At 41.9% G+C, this 18,661-nt stretch overlaps 1 protein-coding gene across 1 annotated transcript in view; it reads left to right on the top strand.

The window, feature by feature from the left end:
• The first annotated feature begins 11,294 nt into the window (after positions 1 to 11,294).
• grm5b (glutamate receptor, metabotropic 5b) overlaps positions 11,295 to 18,661 on the top strand; it is a 27,207-nt gene continuing 19,840 nt past the window's right edge. The window contains exons 1-5 of the mRNA XM_085916417.1: positions 11,295 to 11,447; positions 11,582 to 12,016; positions 12,094 to 12,208; positions 16,042 to 16,116; positions 16,298 to 16,472. Of these exons, the coding sequence (XP_085772543.1) occupies positions 11,295 to 11,447; positions 11,582 to 12,016; positions 12,094 to 12,208; positions 16,042 to 16,116; positions 16,298 to 16,472 (953 nt within the window). The remainder of the gene's footprint in view (positions 11,448 to 11,581; positions 12,017 to 12,093; positions 12,209 to 16,041; positions 16,117 to 16,297; positions 16,473 to 18,661) is intronic.

The raw sequence follows: 18,661 nt of genomic DNA, 5'->3' as shown, positions 1-18,661 counted from the left end.
TTAGCTCATTTGGGGGGGCGTCCTCAGACAGAATGTGTGATCTCACGCACGCTCACTTGCGCACACGCAACTTTATGTGTGCCCTCACTCAACATCACATGCTTAGGATAATATTTCAGATTCTTTCATTCTGTCTTGAGACCAGCTGACCTCTCCTCCACCATACCTCAGGCACAAGTGTGTGACTGGCCGTGCGTACCACCATTTCTCATGAGTTCATTTACTCACAATGGCAATGTGTGGCTAAAATGGTGGAAAAAGGCAACTTTTTGCAATTGAGGTTAGGAAATTTTTTGTATTGATAAAATTGTCCTTAATCTGAATCAGGAGGAAGGTGGGGTGATCAGCATGTTTGTGCCTGTCAAATGTATGAGCATTATGTTGACTTACTCTATGTTGGGAATTTGCCTTGAGTATTGGTGGCTGGTATCGGCAGCCTCCTCAGTGCTCAATAATCTCAAATAAGGACGGAATGGCCCCGATACTGATAGGTCTCACCAGTCTTTTGGTTGTGATCTGAGACCTGGCAACTATGTTTTTTTTTCAGTCAACAACAAGTAAGAAAATAGCCACCCCCTGAAATGGACAAAAATGGGTGAATTTTGCTGCTTAACTGATATTCGTCAAATGCAATATTAATAAAAATGCCACGTTTAGATTAGTGGGGGCACATACAACATATTATTGTAAAGAAGATTTTTGGTCATTCATAAATTTCAATTTTTTTCGGTGGCAACAGCTGAGTGGAAGAATTTTATGGACTCTTTATTAGCCAGCAAACTTTGATTGCTAAATCCGTCCTGGCACCATTAAATAAATTTATACAACAAATGAATGTCCTGTACAAAAAAAGTCTCCGTGAGTGTCTTCATTATCTGTACCACGTGATTCAGCGTGACGCTCACTTGCACAATACGGCAATAGACCTGCTTTCTCCACTTTTGCACTTGATACTCCCTCCTCCCTCTGGGCTCATGTGGGCCACTATAATCCGGCACAAACTAGAAGTTTGCGCAGAACTCGAGACCTTCAAGTGGTCACATGCTGCCGCATACCAGGCACGGGATGCGGCTTATCTGCGGCAGCAACTCACTAGAGCGCACAGGAATGAGCATCACAGGGTAGATCTGACCGCGAGGCTCCGCATGGGTGTGCGTGGAGACAAGGACAGAGCTTTCAATTTTTCCAAGAATTCTTCTGTAAAGTAACAACTTCAACCCCGGGAAAATTTGATCTCATGACGCACGCCCAAATATCAAACGTTACATAAATACTTCCTATGATTCTCTTTGCCTCCAAACTAACACAAGAGGGCAGCGTGATCCCTATAATGTGTTGGAGGGGACACATGAAGGATTCAGAAAGACCCAAAGCTCACACAGGTTCCATCAATATTTTTTAAATGTCTCCACACGGGCAACATTGTCAGGCACATTAGCTCCAGGTCATCAATGACCACATGATGACAAACAATATTGAAACTGAGTGGCCAGCACCAAGAAAATACGACGAAAATACAGTTTCAGAATCAATGGGGTTAAGTTATGACACAGGTCGTGAACTTTTCTTCTCCTACTCTCGGCACGTTGCACGCTCAGACACAATCTTGTTTTAAACAGCTTTGGATTTGCATTTCTTTGCAGCTTGTTCAAAGACTTGGCCTAATTGGCTACATCCAATACGTCAACTTTCATTCTTTTGCAAAAACTCTCTCATTCTCTCTCTCTCTCTCTCTCTCTCTCTCTCTCTCTCTCTCTCTCTCTGTCACTCTGCAGGTTTCTCTCTCTCCCTTTCTCTCTCTCTCTCGAACGTAGAATGAAAAGGAAAGCAGTATGTATTGAATCTTTGTTGCAAGGGCTTATTGAAATCATCTATTTTCTACTGCTTGTCTTGACGGTGAAGCTTCAGCTGACTTGAGGCAAGGAGTGTGGTAAACCTCAGACTGCCCACCCTTCAGTCACACATTCTTGCTGAAATCATTTCACTCGCAAAACATACTTGACGAATTTCCTTGTCATTCAGGGTAAATTGTATTCCCAGACATCCTTGGTTGGTGTAAATCAGCAGTGTGTCCATGGTAACTGCTATTATTTTGAAACAACCTTGTCAAATTGATGTGTCACCTGTGACACTGGCTGTTGTGGGTGTGCGTGATTTGCACTTTGAATCTCAGATGCAGCATTCCTAAAGCAAAGTTTGCAGCGTGGATTTTCTACAGGTTCATTGAAGGCTAAATTGTCCAGAGGTGATTATGAATGGTGGTTTATGCGTACCCTGCTGGTATACTCCGCCTTCGCCCACAGGGCAGCTGGGACAGGCTCCAGCTCACACACGAATAAATTGACGAACACAATGAAATACGATAGAAAATGAATGAATTGCTATTGTTAAATCAGCCTGGGCTGACTGTTTCCTTGAAGTCAAAATGAAGGTAACCTTGAATTGAGTCCAATTTCATCCATTTGCGAGAGGAGAAGAAAATCCATGGAAACACTGAGAGAAAAATGAAAAATGTGAAACTGTGAGGCAGGTGTTGTAACCACTAGTACACTGTGCTGCCTGTATTGCACTCTATTTATATTCTTAGAAAAATAATATTTTGAAGTCAACCTCCATCCATCCATCCATCCATCCATCCATCCATCCATCCATCCATCCATCCATCCATCCATCCATCCATCCATCCATCCATCCATCCATCCATCCATCCATCCATCCATCCATCCATCCATCCATCCATCCATCCATCCATCCATTTTCTGAATTGCTTTGTCCCCACGGGGGTCGCGGGCGTGCTTGGAGCCTATCCCAGCCGTCATCGGGCAGCAGGCGGGGGACACCCTGAACTGGTTGCCAGCCAATCGCAGGGCACACAGAGACAAACAACCATCCGCACTCGCACCTAGGGGCAATTTGGAGTGCTCAATCGGCCTACCAAACATGTTTTCGGGATATGGGAGGAAACCGGAATGCCCGGAGAAAACCCACGCGGGCTAGGGGAGGACATGCAAACTCCACACAGGGGGGGTGGGAGGTGGAATCGAACCCGCACCCTCCTAACTGTGAGGCTGACCAGTGGGCCACCGAGCCGCCTTGAAGTCAACCTCATTTTTTCCATATTAAAATATTGCTTCAATAGCCGAGATTAAATCCGAGAAGCTTCAGTGCATTTAATATATTGGATAAACATAAATTATGGACACACTATTGTAACTGGGTAATGTTCATCTATCACGTATCTTAATCCAGTTCCCCGAGGATGAGCATGAGCTCTCTCCCAGCACGCATTAGTCTTCATTCATCTCAACAGCAAACCATTTATTGACCCTGTTTTACATCAACCACGATTCAAGCGTCTCTTTAAGTGAGTGTCATCACTGTGTGTGTACAAAAGTAAGCGGAAACGGCACAAGTGGATCTGATTGATTGCCTGTTAACTGATTTTATTTACTACAATAGTAAAAGGTTGCTACGGAAACGGGAATCATTCTGGTTTCTGAACAGATCAAGTTGGAAGATTAGATGTGATGTGACAACAAACCGCACTTCCACCAGGATGCAGTATCGAAGACGGATGAGGGGCATTTGTCATTGGCGTTCTTTCCATCAAAATCTGGCAAGTAACCAAAGTACTGATGATTAACTAACTAGGATTAAGTGAGTTGAAAGTGCAGGACTGATGAAGATACATTTGAGTTGTATGTGACAAAACCTGAAGAAGGCTTTGGCATTTTTGAGGGCATGATGATTAACTGTAACTATGATTAAGTGGGTTGAGAGTGCAGGACTGATGAAGATACATTTGAGTTGTATGTGACAAAACTTGAAGAAGGCTTTGGCATTTATGAGGGCATGTCAACAAACCAACACATCAGTGTCAACAAAAAAGAAAGAAAGAGGACTGTATGTGTTAGGGTTGAATAGATTAGGTTGATCATATTATGTTGGAATGTAATCAGTGGTGATTGACCTAGATTAGGTTGATCATATTATGTTGGAATGTAATCAGTGGTGATTGACCTAAGCTTGTCCTGTCTTAACAAAGGAGTAGAACAAAGTGCTAAGATCCTTTGCACCGATTGACCAATTGTAGAAGACGCAATCAAAGTTGTTTTGTCTACTCAACATCGTAAAACATCCCCCGCTATGATGTGATCAGAGGCCAGGTGTTTCACCCCCACCTTGGCCACCACACATGTAAATTGTCACCCCCACCCTTCTTTTCTCAATAAATACTCTCTTGCATGGGTGCAGCGGCAGACTTTGTTCGGACAGTGCTGTGTCAACAGCAACGAACAAATTCTCCACTTGCAGAATTTGTTCGGACATTGTTGTATCTACAATGACGAACAAATTCTCCACGTGCAAGTGTTCAAAGGGCATACTGTCTCCTGTGTTGTTCTTGCACAGTAAGTTAGAGTCGGAACATCTCTAACAGTATGTACTGGGATTAACAATTAAAATATTTCATTGTGTTTATGTGATTGCACTCATATGGTTTTCATCACAGCCTATTTGCTCGTGTCAAAACAAGATTAAAAGAAAGAGCTGGGAGACAAAAGCGACTAAAAGGGGAGGGAACGAGAGAGATAGAGGTCAGAATTAGTAAGGCTATCACTTCATCACAGCATGCCAGCCTGCTCGTGTGTGTGCCTTCATGTAGATGTCAATGCTCTTTTAATGGTCCACTAATCTCAAATGCATTTGGCTGGCAAATTAATCCAAGCCTTGTCATAGCCAAGCTCTCAAATCCCTTCAATCCCATATTACCCCATCCCTGTCTCTCCCGCATGGTTCCCTCTCACTCTTTATCAGTATCCATCTCCAGATGGTATAGTGGAGGTAGGTGTGAGAGAGAGCGAGAGAGAGAGAGAGAGAGAGAGAGAGAGAGAGAGAGAGAGAGAGGGAGAGAGAGAGAGAGAGACGGTAGGAGCGGGAGAGAGGTTGGGTGGCCTGTGATTTGAGAGAAGCCTCCTCATTGGAGCATTGAGAAATAGAGAGAGCGAGCAAGAGAGAGAGCGAGGAGGGGGCTTCATTTGTTGCCATAGTGAAAAAGTAGATTAACCAAAGCGAGCAGCAATGCCATGATGGACGCGTGAGGGATGTTGCTCTTCTCCAAGTCGGCACACCTGTCCTGCAAGTAGAGGTATGCGTCCCATTTATTGAAGATCTATTTATTAGACTGTCTGGAAATGTATTTGGACCAAAACCTGAACTCATTATTATGACCACATATTTTTATTTTGGTCACCCCCCCCCCCCATTCACGTATGTGTTAGCATGTGTTCCAACACGCATATAATGAATGTAGTCATGCATGCTGAAAAGTAAGCAAAACAAGCACACATTGAAGTTAGAAGCACATCTATGGGTGCATTTGGATCACATTGCTTTGCATGTGTTGGTTGATGGCCATTGCGCTGACACTTGATCCATCTCTAGGACCTTATAGTGTCCCCTCTCGTAAAGAGGACGGAGGACAGGCATGCAACGTCCGCTTTTATTCGTCGCTTAAAAGTGCACATGCAAGCATAAACATGCACAGAGTGCACCATATCAATCTATTCGAAATTAATCGGTTTACAATCTGTTTTAAAATGAACATGGGAGGTTCTATCAGCAGCCCTATTGTTTCTCTAAACAAGTTGTAGTGTATAGGTTTTTCAATTGTATTAATTTAGAAATTTTGAAATTATTTCCAATAAATTAATACTATGTGTAATCTAAAAAGTTGCATAACTGGGGACCGGTTGCCAATTAAACAAATACAATAAATCATAAATCACCTAATCCTCTGGCTTTGGGCCAATTAAAAACTGTGATATTATTGGCCTATCACACAAATGTCTCATTCCTCCATAAAAAAGGCATTTTGATATAATCCTATTCTAAGAACAAAATGATTTTTTTTCCTCTATACATATTCCAAGAAAATAAGGGTCTTCAGAATAAAAAGAATACATCCAGAATAATAAAGTTGTTAAAACATGACTTTGATACAGATAAAATGGTCACAGTTTAGTGCAGTGATTTCCGATCAGTGCTGAGAAGATCATCAGTGATGCTGCGAGAAAGTATCCGATCCTACTTCATTTCTCAGAAAGTAATTATTTATTCATTGCAAATTGCTCATCAAGAGGAGCTATGCAAGTGATGCAGCTAAAGGCTATTTCATTAGATGGCAAAGAGCACAATAAACCCGTTGCCAATCCTGCAACATGCTAGTTATAAAACATTACTGTGTGAGAAAATTGAGATGAGGTCATCGTTACGTCAGTATTGATAGTTAGTTTGAGTGAGATTTGTAAATGTAAAAAATGGGTGCCTGGATTAATAAACGTTGGGAAACACATAGATGATATATCTGGTTAAATATTAACTATAAGCTTCATGATGATTATGAATTTAATTGATAAGACAATAAAGTCAAAATACAAAGATGGGAAAATTTTTCAAACGTGATTGTGACTGTCTTACAACAGTTCACTGACACTGAATGCAAAGTGGCTCACATGTGCATACATTATATGTAGAGGCTCAGCAAGATTGTTTAATTTTATTTATGACGTGCTTGACCCCAGCAGGGAGGACAAATTCAGGGTCACAGGCAAACTATTTGAGATGATTATGAAAATAGATCATGCATGACTGAAATGACGTGTGAAAATTTCTTTTTTTTTAAACAGATTGGAATTCACGGGGCTGTTTATGCAAAACCACTAACGCCCATTGAAAAAAAATGGCATGAAATAAAAAAAACACATTTTAAGAGACTTATTGCAAATCTTATAATAAGAGCTTGGAGTTTTATGATTTTGCTACATTTTCATGATGACTGCGTGAGTTTCATGGGACACTATTGATATGTATCACGATAGTATGAATCAATATATGACCTATATGGAGCTTTATTTCCGCAAACCTGGCGCACCTGTTAAGGTGGTTATGGAGCGGCAACTTTCCAAACAGCAAATCAGACAGGAGAAGGCACTTTTGCCTTCGAACTTTACCGTGAGTGTTTTGTATTGGAATTGGGAATATAAGCAGCCAGCGTCGTGGCATTTGTTGACAAGTGTGGCAAGGTGTGTGCGTGTGTTTGAAGGAGAGGTGTTTTGGAGAGAGGCTCAGGTGTGCGTGACTGGAAAACGGAGGAAGCGGTGGCAAATGAGGCAAAGCTGCTGGTGGCTTTGACATTGAATTGAGCGCCATCGCTGCGATCTTTTCCCCTTGAGATCGCCAAATCGCGACCTAATTATTATGAGAAAGGTAAGACTTCAGCTCTGGCAGAAATAGCAACGTGAATTGGAATCCGTTTCATATTCACGTGGAGTCTTGCTTTTCTCCCTTTTGCCCTGACTAAATTTAGCGTAGTTTGTCGTCATCTTTGCAAAATCTGAATGGAGACACAAACGCATTGGAGTGCATTTCAGGCGGTTGCTTGCATGTGGTGTGAAGGAAATCCTATAGTGCAACTGGAGACTCAGTCGAAACATGGGCAATGTTTGCATTCGTGTGCAGCTTTCACTCTTTCATGTTGCGGACCGAAGTCTCACCGAAGTGTGTATGCGGGATTCCAAAGAGCTCCTCTGCCAATGCGGCTGGCGGGCGCAGCGCTGCACCAGGCGTCTTCATCATTATTGTCTCATGCACGCAGAAGACGCATCGTGATGAGTTATTCATCGCCGTTAAACGTACGACTCAAATACTTCGTGGCTACGCGGGTGCAAATACGTGTTTTGCTTGGCTGTCAAACATTTCTAAATGAAGTGGTTTCTGGATCCGATGTAGTCAGGTGTACTCGTACCCACCTTGTCTGATCTTGCTACTGCAGTGTCAGCAGTTCAAGTCCACTCGGCTTTGGGACTTGATTGGAGACAATGCCCGCACCTTGTCTTCCTTATCTTCCCATGGGGGCACTTGCCAGTGTGTTTGTAGTACCCTGCTGTATCTTTTATAGTGACATAATTCTTGGTTATTGACTTGGGCTCTGTATGGTGTGCAGAGAAACGGATGGTGCCCTTTTCTCTTTGAACAGGCCATTCATTATCATATTTTGCAAAACCTCTTTTAGACTCAAGTTGGAGTTCAAAGATGTAGCAGAGTAGGGCAATTTATGACTCCATACAATTTGAGAATGGGTAAGTATTGGTGACATTTAGGTGGGTTTCATTGTTTGGATTGTGACGTAATGTTTTTCTATCAAGATACAATGACGAATCAATTCAGTGACCAAAAATTATTGTGAACAGAAGAAAAAATCTGGATTTGGATATTGAGCTGTTTCTACTGTAGATGGATGGATGCTATTATTCCACACCTTCAGCAACTTGTTGAATAATTAGAAAAAAATGTAGATTATTTATTACACCTAGCTGTGGTGTCGCTGATAGTGTTTATGTGCAAAATATTATTACATAAAAATTGTCAGTGCCCATATTTCCCTCAGACTATTAAAAGTATTACATTTTGCTAAATGTTCACCAGGCGGCTTGGTGGCGCACCGGGTAGCACGTCCACCTCACAGTTAAGAGGGTGCGGGTTCGATTCCACCTCTGGCCCTTCCTGTGTGGAGTTTGCATGTTCTCCCCGTGTCTGCCTGGGTTTTCTCCGGGCACTCCGGTTTCCTCCCAAAAACGTGCTCGGTAGGCTGACTGAAGACTCTAAATTGTCCCTAGGTATGAGTGCGAGCACGGATGGTTGTTTGTCTCTGTGTGCCCTGCGACTGGCTGGCAACTGGTTCAGGGTGTCCCCCGCCTACTGCCCGATGACGGCAGGGATGGGGTCCAGCACGCCCGCGACCCCCGTGGGGACAAAGCGGTTCAGAAAATGGATGGATGGATGGATAAATGTTCTTCATATGTTTGTTGTCGTACACATTTTACTTGTACTGTTAATGATACATGACATTCATTTACATGTATAGAATATCAAAATGTGATAACAATAGAACATGTTACATATGTCGATGTGCATCCCAACAATTCCTAGCTCCCCCTACTTTAATAGGCTAACTGTTAAAGTGATCAAATTAGAGCAACTTGATTGTGTTTATTGTGAGCAATTGTTGTATTAGGATTTAACCTCGTAACCCGAAGGTCCCTCCTGCCCCCCCAAGGAGTCGTGCATTGCATAAACACGGTCCCCTCGCACAGCTGCATGTTTTGAAGTAGCACAAGCAGCATTCACTCAGTGACTCAGTCACTCAGGCTGTGTGTCAAGACACAAAGATTATCTTGTATTTTCAGTTGAACTGCAAAATAATTGATTGCAATGGTGAAACATGCATCAATGAATGGGGACAAGGAAAGTAAAAGTTTTTATTGATGTATGTTTATATTTCCAAATTGCATTTAGAAGCTTCTGTGATATCTTTGTGCTGAGTTTCAATATATTTATAAATGCATTATGGTGTGGGAAATTCTTCTGAGGAGGGATTGTGGATTGGATTTTCTTTTGCGTTCAACAGAGGCGAGGCCTCCACAACGAGACAGATGCACAAGGGGGGGGGGGGGCATGTGATTGAGAGACCCGAGCATGTATAACTGAGTGTGTGAAAGTCTTGGAATGAAACACTACTAGTTTGTTTTCCGTGAGTGAGTGGGTTTGTGTGGAAGTGTGTGAAAGAAAATATGTTCTCTTTGACATGTTCATTACTAGAGCAGTGGTTAGTCAGGCTGACTTCCTGACACTGTGAATTTAATTACAATTAGCCAGAGTGTCCCTTGCTGCTTTTTTTTTTTTCTCTTTGTCATGTGCTTCACTTTTTCATAAATGCAGTTCTGTGGCACAGTGGCAGCATGTCGAGTAACTGGTTAGCACGTCCACTTTACAATTCTGAGGTTGGGGGTTTGAATCTGGGGTCCTCGCTGTACTCTTTGGGATAGGTTGCAGCTCACTCATACTTAGTTTCTGAATACAAATTTTTACCTGCTATTCTCCCCTTTATTATATTAAAATGTTGATAATTTAATTCCACTCCTCTACTCTCTGTCACCTCCCTGTAGTCAGCAAAGCCCAAACACCTGTGCCATGACCTTCACCCAACTTGCCTTGAGGAGCGGATGCTGTGCAGTAAATCATTTGTCAGATCATCTGGTAGAGAACAGCCTCATGATTGTTTATTAGCTTTACTTGAGAAAACAAAAGTCTCGCTAGTCTCTCTGACTGTTTAATGGCAGTATACAATATCGGCAAACATTCTTTGTTTGGCTTTCCATTTGATCAACTTTCAAAATAAAACGTGCCCACCTTGATGCACAATAATAACACAAATTAGGGAGTCACTATCGAACATTTTTAGAATCAATGTTTTCCATCAATTAATTGGAAACAAGTGTTATTTTCCCCTCATTATTGTTTATTAAGCAATTCGTTTTCTTTATTTGAAATTATCCTTTTCTGAACCGCTTTGTCCCCAAGGGACAATTTAGAGTCTTCAGTCGGCCTACCGAGCATGTTTTTGGGATATGGGAGGAAGCCGGAGTGCCCAGAGAAAACCCACACGGACACAGGGAGAACATGTAAACTCCACACAGGGAGGGCCGGAGGTGGAATTGAACCCACTCCCTCCTAACTGTGAGGCGGACGTGCTACCCAGTGCGCCACCGAGCCGCCCATATTTAAAATTATTTAGTGATTAAAGAACAACTAAGCAATAGTTAAGCAATTTTTCACGAGATTGTTGGTCATTGTTTTCCAAAGTAAAAGCATGCGTTTGCAAGTGCCTTATTTCGATTAAACACAAAAGATAAAACAATTTGCTTTCACGAAGGAGTAGAGAAGATTTGGATCTTCAGAAAATAAAGTGTCTCTAAATGATTACTCGATTATTAAAATACGAGGCCATTAATGTGATAATCGTTTTGTTTTCAACTAATCAATTAGTTTTGACGCCCCTAACATAATTTGCCACAGAGCCTCATTAAGCGAAAGATGTATATTATGCATTGATTTCATGTGTTCGTGGGTGTCCTGTAGCAGCTGCAGTGTGTAAGATTGACCCCCCCCCTCTGTCTTCCAGGTTCATGTGAACATGTCTGTCTGCTGCAACCTACTTTGGACGCTGGCTCTCCCTCTGGACTTTGACCATTTATTAAAAGGCAGTCAAGACTCTCTGCTAAATTTCTCAAGTCGCACTGCAGATCCTTTCTCTGTTATGGTGACTGCCCCACGTTGAAATCTGAAGACAGAAGAAAAGAATGAGTTGTTATGGCCAGGAAAACTGTTTGCAGGACAACTGGTAACCTGTGACAACAACTTTTGAATTTCACTTTGGGATAAATAAACAGAGCAAGATGATTGTGTGGCTACTCCTCATCTTTGTTTGGGCGGCTCTTGAGCAAACGGACTCGGCACAGTCAAGCGAACGGCGAGTTGTAGCCCACATCCCTGGAGACATCATAATTGGAGCGTTGTTCTCTGTGCATCATCAGCCTCCTGCAGACAAGGTTGCTTTTGGAATATTTCACATCTTTTACATTGTAATGCACATATAAAATAATATGTGTGAAAGGAATAAATATTGACCATGTTTGCAAGATTTCCTGCCCTTTGTTATGAATCCCTATTCCTTCTTGTTCAGGTTCATGAACGTAAGTGCGGGGCGGTTCGAGAGCAGTACGGTATCCAGCGGGTGGAGGCCATGATGCACACCCTGGACCGCATCAATGCAGACCCTCTCATCCTTCCCAACATCACCCTCGGATGTGAGATCCGCGACTCCTGTTGGCACTCGGCCGTGGCTCTGGAGCAGAGCATCGAATTTATACGGGATTCGCTGGTATCGTCCGACGAGGCAGAGGAATGGGGGGGAGGAAGCCCTTGGGGAGGAGGCGGCGGGGGTGGAGCCATGAAGTGCGCCGACCCCTCTGCCACTCCCATGCGAGGGAAAAAACCCATTGTGGGTTTAATCGGGCCAGGGTCGAGCTCAGTTGCGATCCAGGTCCAGAACCTTCTACAGCTGTTCAATATACCGCAAATTGCCTACTCTGCCACTAGTATGGATCTTAGTGACAAGGTGAGACATAGTGTACTGAGTCTTTGCTAATAAATAACATTGTGGGGCTTTTCAACATTATGTCTCTACTTTTACAGAGTCTTTACAAGTACTTCATGCGGGTGGTGCCATCAGATGCCCAACAGGCAAGGGCGATGGTGGACATCGTCAAGAGATACAACTGGAGCTATGTGTCAGCCATCAACACTGAAGGTACAACATCCAATGCGTTCTGGAATTCTCTACGCCCTTTTCAACTTGAACTTGAGTATCTAAGACACAGATCCTTCTGCTTTTCCATTCTCTGGTTCTCTGATGATGCCCAAGTATTGAGATCCAAAGATAAATAACTGCACTCAGGTTATCACACAGATTTTCAATTGGATTTTGATTAGAGCGGAAGAAAATAACAGCATTTTGGTGTGATGGAGTTCTTCCACAGCAAACGTTTCCACTTTTGGCCGTGACTTTTGATGTGAAACAAGTTGACTACATCATATGAATTAGAATGAACAAATCACCGGATAGGAGCATGGTCACACTTATGCAACCACCAAATATTACTTACTACTTCTAGACATTTCTGTGTGTTATGTGCCCTCCAGGATATTGTGGTGGCAGTGTTCAGGAGGATTGAGAAGAGTTTAAGACAGATTAACAGTGCTGTATGGCTTGCAGCCAAACATTTCTGATCAATTCAGAATATTGATCAGGAAGCCATTTTCCTGACTGGGACGTGTCCAAGCAATAACATGGATTTTGTCTGCGATGTGATACATTTTGACAACTGAACATTAACTCAGCCCTCTTTGATTGTTTTCTTGAAATATTATAGATGTTCCTCTCATCTAGGTGATGCAGCCTGTGAATACTAGCTTTAATATTTGAAGATATTTTCTGGTCATGATAAGTAATGGGTCCCACAGCTGGCTATTGATTTTTAGTTGGTCGTTTCTGATATTTGACAGTCGATTTATTTAACTTGTATAGTTGAAAACACAAAACTACAAAGCTTGGAACATTGCTTGGCTCTGGAATATTTTCCTTTCTTATGGTTTGCTGGGAAGAAGAATTTATGCGTGTGTGTGCATGCATGTGATTGTATTCCTGTGTATAAGATCTTGTTTGTGTCTGAGGGGACTTGTTTTCTGCAGGTGTGTATAGGCTATGTGTCGGTTACGACCTGCCTATTGACCTTGAAATGGATATTCAAGGTCGGGTGTTGTTTTCGGAAATAAAATCACAGAGAGAGTGGGAGGGTGTGGGAAAGATGGCAAGAAATGTAAAAAGAGCGAGGGAAGCATTTACATTTAGGGTGGGGGTAGTGAAACAAGGATGAGGGAGGAATGGAACATGGAAAAAGCAATGATACGTGTGTGCGTGCGTGTGTGCGTGTGTGCGCGTGTGTGCGTGTGTGCGTGCGTGTGTGTGTGTGTGAAAGTGTGTACATGTAGTTGTCATAAGTTGATTGCTTGAGATAGATAAAAGGGTGTACAGTAAGTACAGCAGAGTGGGGTTGAGTATTCACACAGATTCACCCTCAGCATTAGCATTTAGCAGATGTCTTAAGGATACGTTAGAGGCAGTGAGGAATACAATTAGAATATAAAATATCTGAATGGTGGCAGTGATAATATTTTGTTTCCATTTATGGTACATATAAGAACTGTTAATTTTGCATCATTCATTCCTTTGTCTTCCTCCAATCCATAATTAGCAATAAAATAAAAAAATATATACTATAAAAGACACATAGGATAAGAAAAGATACAATATATATTTCATTGTACCACATGGGAAGAGAATTCCTGCCTTTCTGGTGCGTGGTAGTTTTTTTTTTATTTTTTTAAAGGTGCTACTTGTTAGACAAAAATTGAGACGTTAAAATTTATTGAGACCAATTTGGATCCTATTTTTCCCCTTTATCTAAAACTTACAGCCCTACAGTACAGTTAATATGCCCACGTTGCCATAGAAACTGGATTTATCAGAATTTACTTCATTTATTGTGCTACTATGTGGAACAGAACAACAAAGTGAATGTCCAATAGGTCACATTCTGATCACTCTTGACAACCTACTTGTTTCAGTTAGTTATCATTTTTTCTTCACTATTGAATTGAGCCTCAATTATTTCTCTCTCTGCTTGGGCAATTCACCTCATTGGGTTTCATTGATATCAAATTTGACACATCACCCAAGTGTGATTCAACAGAAATTGATCGATACCCCCATAAATCAAGCTGTCTGCCTACTGTTTATTGCTGCTTTATTTGAGCTTATTGGCTTTCATTCAGCCACAAAAGCTGATGGAAATGGAACGTGTTGCGTAGAAAATGATGATAATGAATCTTCAGGCACACTGACAGAATCTGTGTCGATTCTACCCTACACTTTGGCTGTGCAGCCCCGGGCTATAGATTGAAAGTGAGCTTCAGTGTCAAGGCAATATCTCTTTAATAAGTACTCACTTTTAATGAGCTTTTGTTGCAGGACTACATAAAATGTATCTATGTTGTGAGAACTCACTCTTAAACTACGATGCATTTTATACCATTGTTTTTCTTCAGGGAGAGTGATGATCATCTGTTACTGTAGGAAAGCGTGGCCATAACCAGTTCAAGATTACCACAAAGCTGTTTATAAGTCATTGAGCCCATGTGCCTCTTTTGGGATTTCGTCTGAAAGCTACAGTATGTACATGTAACTCAAGATGTTATGCGAGCCTCGAAGAATTCAAGGAAACCCGGTGGAGGACAAGTACATGTTTACGACATGCTGCCCCCCCCCTCCCCATGGTGAAGCATAGACAGGGAGCGAAAGGAGATGAGGGCCAAGGAGCAGAGAGAGAGAAGCATGTTTAAAATGGGGAATAGCAGGCATGATGTGACAAGAGGATGAGAGTAGTAATTGAGAGGGATAGAGGAAGGAAAGAAGTGGGAGGGTGGGGGAAGGAAGGATCTCTGCGGAAACGGGTCCCAAAGAATCTGCCTCTCGTAACAAAAAAAACAAAAAAAAAAACACAGTCAGCCTTGAGGAAGTCGCATGTTAAGATTTGTTAAGTGCAGCTCCTCAGGCAGATTGTGGATGGGATGTGGACTGCATTGACAATTTTGACTGTACTAAAAAAGAAATATATAAATATATATTTTTGTGCGAGGAAAAGTGAATGAAGTTTCCCTGAATATAAGAGTGGGAATGACTAAAAATGAGGCATCATTGGAAAATATTGCCTGTAGCAGAAATGGAGTGCACACATGTAGAGAAACGGTTCAAAGCCAGAAAGAATTACATGGGGGACTCTGTGAAAAAGATGTCTCTCACATAAATCCCTGTTGAGACCCGAGTGAAGTAGGTTACAAGCTTTATCGATTCTCATGACTTAAACTCTCTCTCTCTCTGTGTCTGTGTGTGTGTCATGGTCTGCACCATCTGTCCCCTGGTCTTCTCACTGAGAGACTAATTACAGGAATTTATACTTAGCTCTGACACACTCGTCATTGCCGTGGACCCCTGCATGTGGACCCCTGCATGTGCACCCCCCACCAAACACACACAAATACCATGATCTGCTGCCTGTTTTTTTTTTTTTTTTTAAACCAGACTTAAACACACACACACACAAACACACACTATTTCTGGCCATATTTGTTCGTCACATCTTCGTTAGATCACAGATGAGGGCGGCGAATTTGAGATCACATTCTGTTATTGATTACAGAGCTGCCCCGGTGGAGGGTTGACTTTCTGGTGTTTTCTTCAATGAGCCCATAAAATAGTGAGATGAAAGGGAAAGAGGGAGATTTTAGGCTGGGAAATCCTATCATATTCTTTGCCAGTGTGTACAACACTTTCATTTACATAAATTCCAGGTCACCCACTTTCTTTGGCAACGAAACGAGTGCCAGAGTGGGGAGACAGTTTCTCTGACACAAATGAGATTAATAAATTGTGCTATGGCAGACGAGTCAGGGAACTGGGTCGGGATGTCTTCACCATGTCTTCCTGTGAGTTGTGTCTCATTCAAACCTTTTTTGTCTTCCTAGGCAACTATGGCGAAAGTGGGATGGAAGCCTTCAAAGACATGGCGGCAAAAGAGGGCATTTGCATCGCTCATTCTGGTAAGATATGAACACCGAAGCAAATGATATCTTTGTAATGCAAATATTATCTGTGCAGCATTACAACCCAAACACTTATGAGAGTTGAAAATTGAAACCGTAAAGTAGAAAAGCTGACTTTAAAAACAAAATGCAACGCAAATGACTGGCAAGTATTACTGGCTGTGCGATTTCTCTTAAGGCAAAATCTGGAGCAATGCCGGAGAGCAGAGCTTCGATCGATTGGTGGAAAGGCTGAAGGCTCACCTGCCCAAGGCCAGGGTGGTGGCTTGCTTCTGTGAAGGCATGACCGTCCGCAATATCCTCATGGCTGTGAGGCGCCAAGGACTGGTGGGAGAGTTTCTTCTCATTGGCAGGTCAGTGAAAGTATGTTCAGAAAGTGGACCTGGCCCCGTGCCGTGTTTACGCTCAAGTTCAAGTAAAACGACTCGCACCAATTGCAACTGGTGTCTTTCAGTGTTTTTGATGATTGTGTTTACACTCAACCAAATGAACCATACTAGCAGAGTAATCGCGCCAGATTGTGGTAGCCAATCGATGCATGACGGGAACACAGCTTTAAGCCCTAAATGGTCCACACAAGCTTTTATCTGCATGCTGCATTGCTTTAGATCAGATTTCTGTTGGTCTCTTGCACTGATGGATCAAAGGTGTGTGTGTGTGTGGGGGGGGCAATAGGGGCACTGGCACTGCCCTGAAAACATATTATGAATCTTTTGCATTTTCAGAAGAGTTTGGGGGGTTTATGGAAAGAAAAGTTAACATTTGCACAATATAATGTGAATCTACTCCTTCCACAGTGATCTCCACTCTGTAACTAAGACATCGTAACGACATCCTTTTTGTTGTCCTCGCTACCATGATGCTCATTATTACCATCATGCTCATCCTTCCCATCATCATTATCAACATGGTCATCATCACCCGGATGAGTGAGGTAAAGTCTTGGAACATCCTGCATGGGCTTTTTTCATTCTGAGTGTTGTATGTATGATCAAGCAAAACAGATTGAATTTTTTTTTTTTTTATTGTACTTACTTTGTAATGCTAAAGGGTAGGGAGCTTAAAAAATATTTTGTCAATTTACCCTGAGGTTAATGTGGAAGATGTCTTCCGTGTTTAAATCGTGGTTTGGCGCAGTGGAACTCATGCATTACTTATCTGCTTTGTAGTGGCCAATTTGTTTTGATTAGTTCAGCGTATAAAACGTTAGCCTTCGATAACGTCCCTGTCATAAACGGGCTTTAGATTGGAGGTGGTCATGAGTGGATGCTCGGCTCACCGGAGGTCTGTGGAAGGAAATTATCAGCCCCGTTCTGTTGGGCAGGCACTCTTTAATGTCGACATAATTATATTGCCACAAGAGTGCACCGATGATGATAAAGATAATCATTCCCTTTACCACTGATCTAATTATACTGAATGTTGAACACCTCTCGGCATGACTTTCCCCTTCTCCAGTTTCCGCAATGGCCATTAGGATAAATAAGAAAATACCTCAAGCAGATCATCATGTTTGTCCTAGTTTACCCTCAGTTTCCTCTGGGCCAGTAGTCCAACCCTGTTTTTTTTTTTTTTATTTAAATTAATTAATCAGTACCACATCAATACCTCCTGAATAATAATGCTGGCTACTGGCGACTATGAAACGTATGATCTGAGCTTTTCAACTAATCTATTGTGATGTATATATGGAAAAAAAACATTACTGGCTCTATAGTTTATATCAATGCGGTTAAGGTTAGGTCAGGGCATGTAATATTTTTTCTCTCACAGTCAGCGAAACCACAGAAAGAAAAGATGTAGAAAGACTTAAAGTTAAAGACTTATTGAGTGGAATCCCGGTTGCATTGATTGCTGTTTCTAAGATTCTTTGTGTTCCCAGAGGGCAACAAACAAAATGATGAACAGCAGAACTGGAACAAATGCACAGGCCACGTCTATACTCGTACATTGCATGTGTACTCTTCTCTCTTGTTTCATCCTTTTGCAGAACTTTGTTCAATTGTGATCTTGAATCTATTTGGCTAGGAATAAAATTCCACTGACTTGGAACGTGTTGGTTCACATTAGTGAAAGAGAACATTGTCTCCCTTATTTATCGCGAGCAGCTGCAGTCAGTCGCTCAAAAGGTAATTGGGAATCAAACTGCACCAGCATCAACAGCAAATTTAGCCCAAAATGCCTTGTGTACTTGCAAGATGAATCATGAGACAACCACTGAAAGCTTAGAGGATAATGTTTTTTTAGAAGACAGCAGGCCAGGTGACATTTTGTGCATTAACCTTTTGGTTAAACAGAAAACTTCACAAGTGGCGGATTTTATAAGGTGGCATATGGCAAAAAGTCAAAGTAGTTGGCAGTGTAACTTGTTGAAACAACTTTGAAGGACTGAGTCATTGTTAAAGGAACATAACAGAAAACCTTCATAATGAAATGATTGAAGGTATTCATGCACATTGATTTCTATTTTCCCCTTCCATATTTCCATGCCACTTCACAAATTTATTTTCACCATGTATTTCTGAAAAACGTTTCATTTTAA

The sequence above is a fragment of the Syngnathus leptorhynchus genome, chromosome 7, assembly GCF_054491065.1.
Source record: "Syngnathus leptorhynchus isolate UIUO chromosome 7, UIUO_Slep, whole genome shotgun sequence".
Classification (NCBI taxonomy): Eukaryota; Metazoa; Chordata; class Actinopteri; order Syngnathiformes; family Syngnathidae; genus Syngnathus; species Syngnathus leptorhynchus.
Note: the sequence above shows the minus strand (reverse complement) of the source record. Positions and strands in the feature narration are given on the sequence as shown.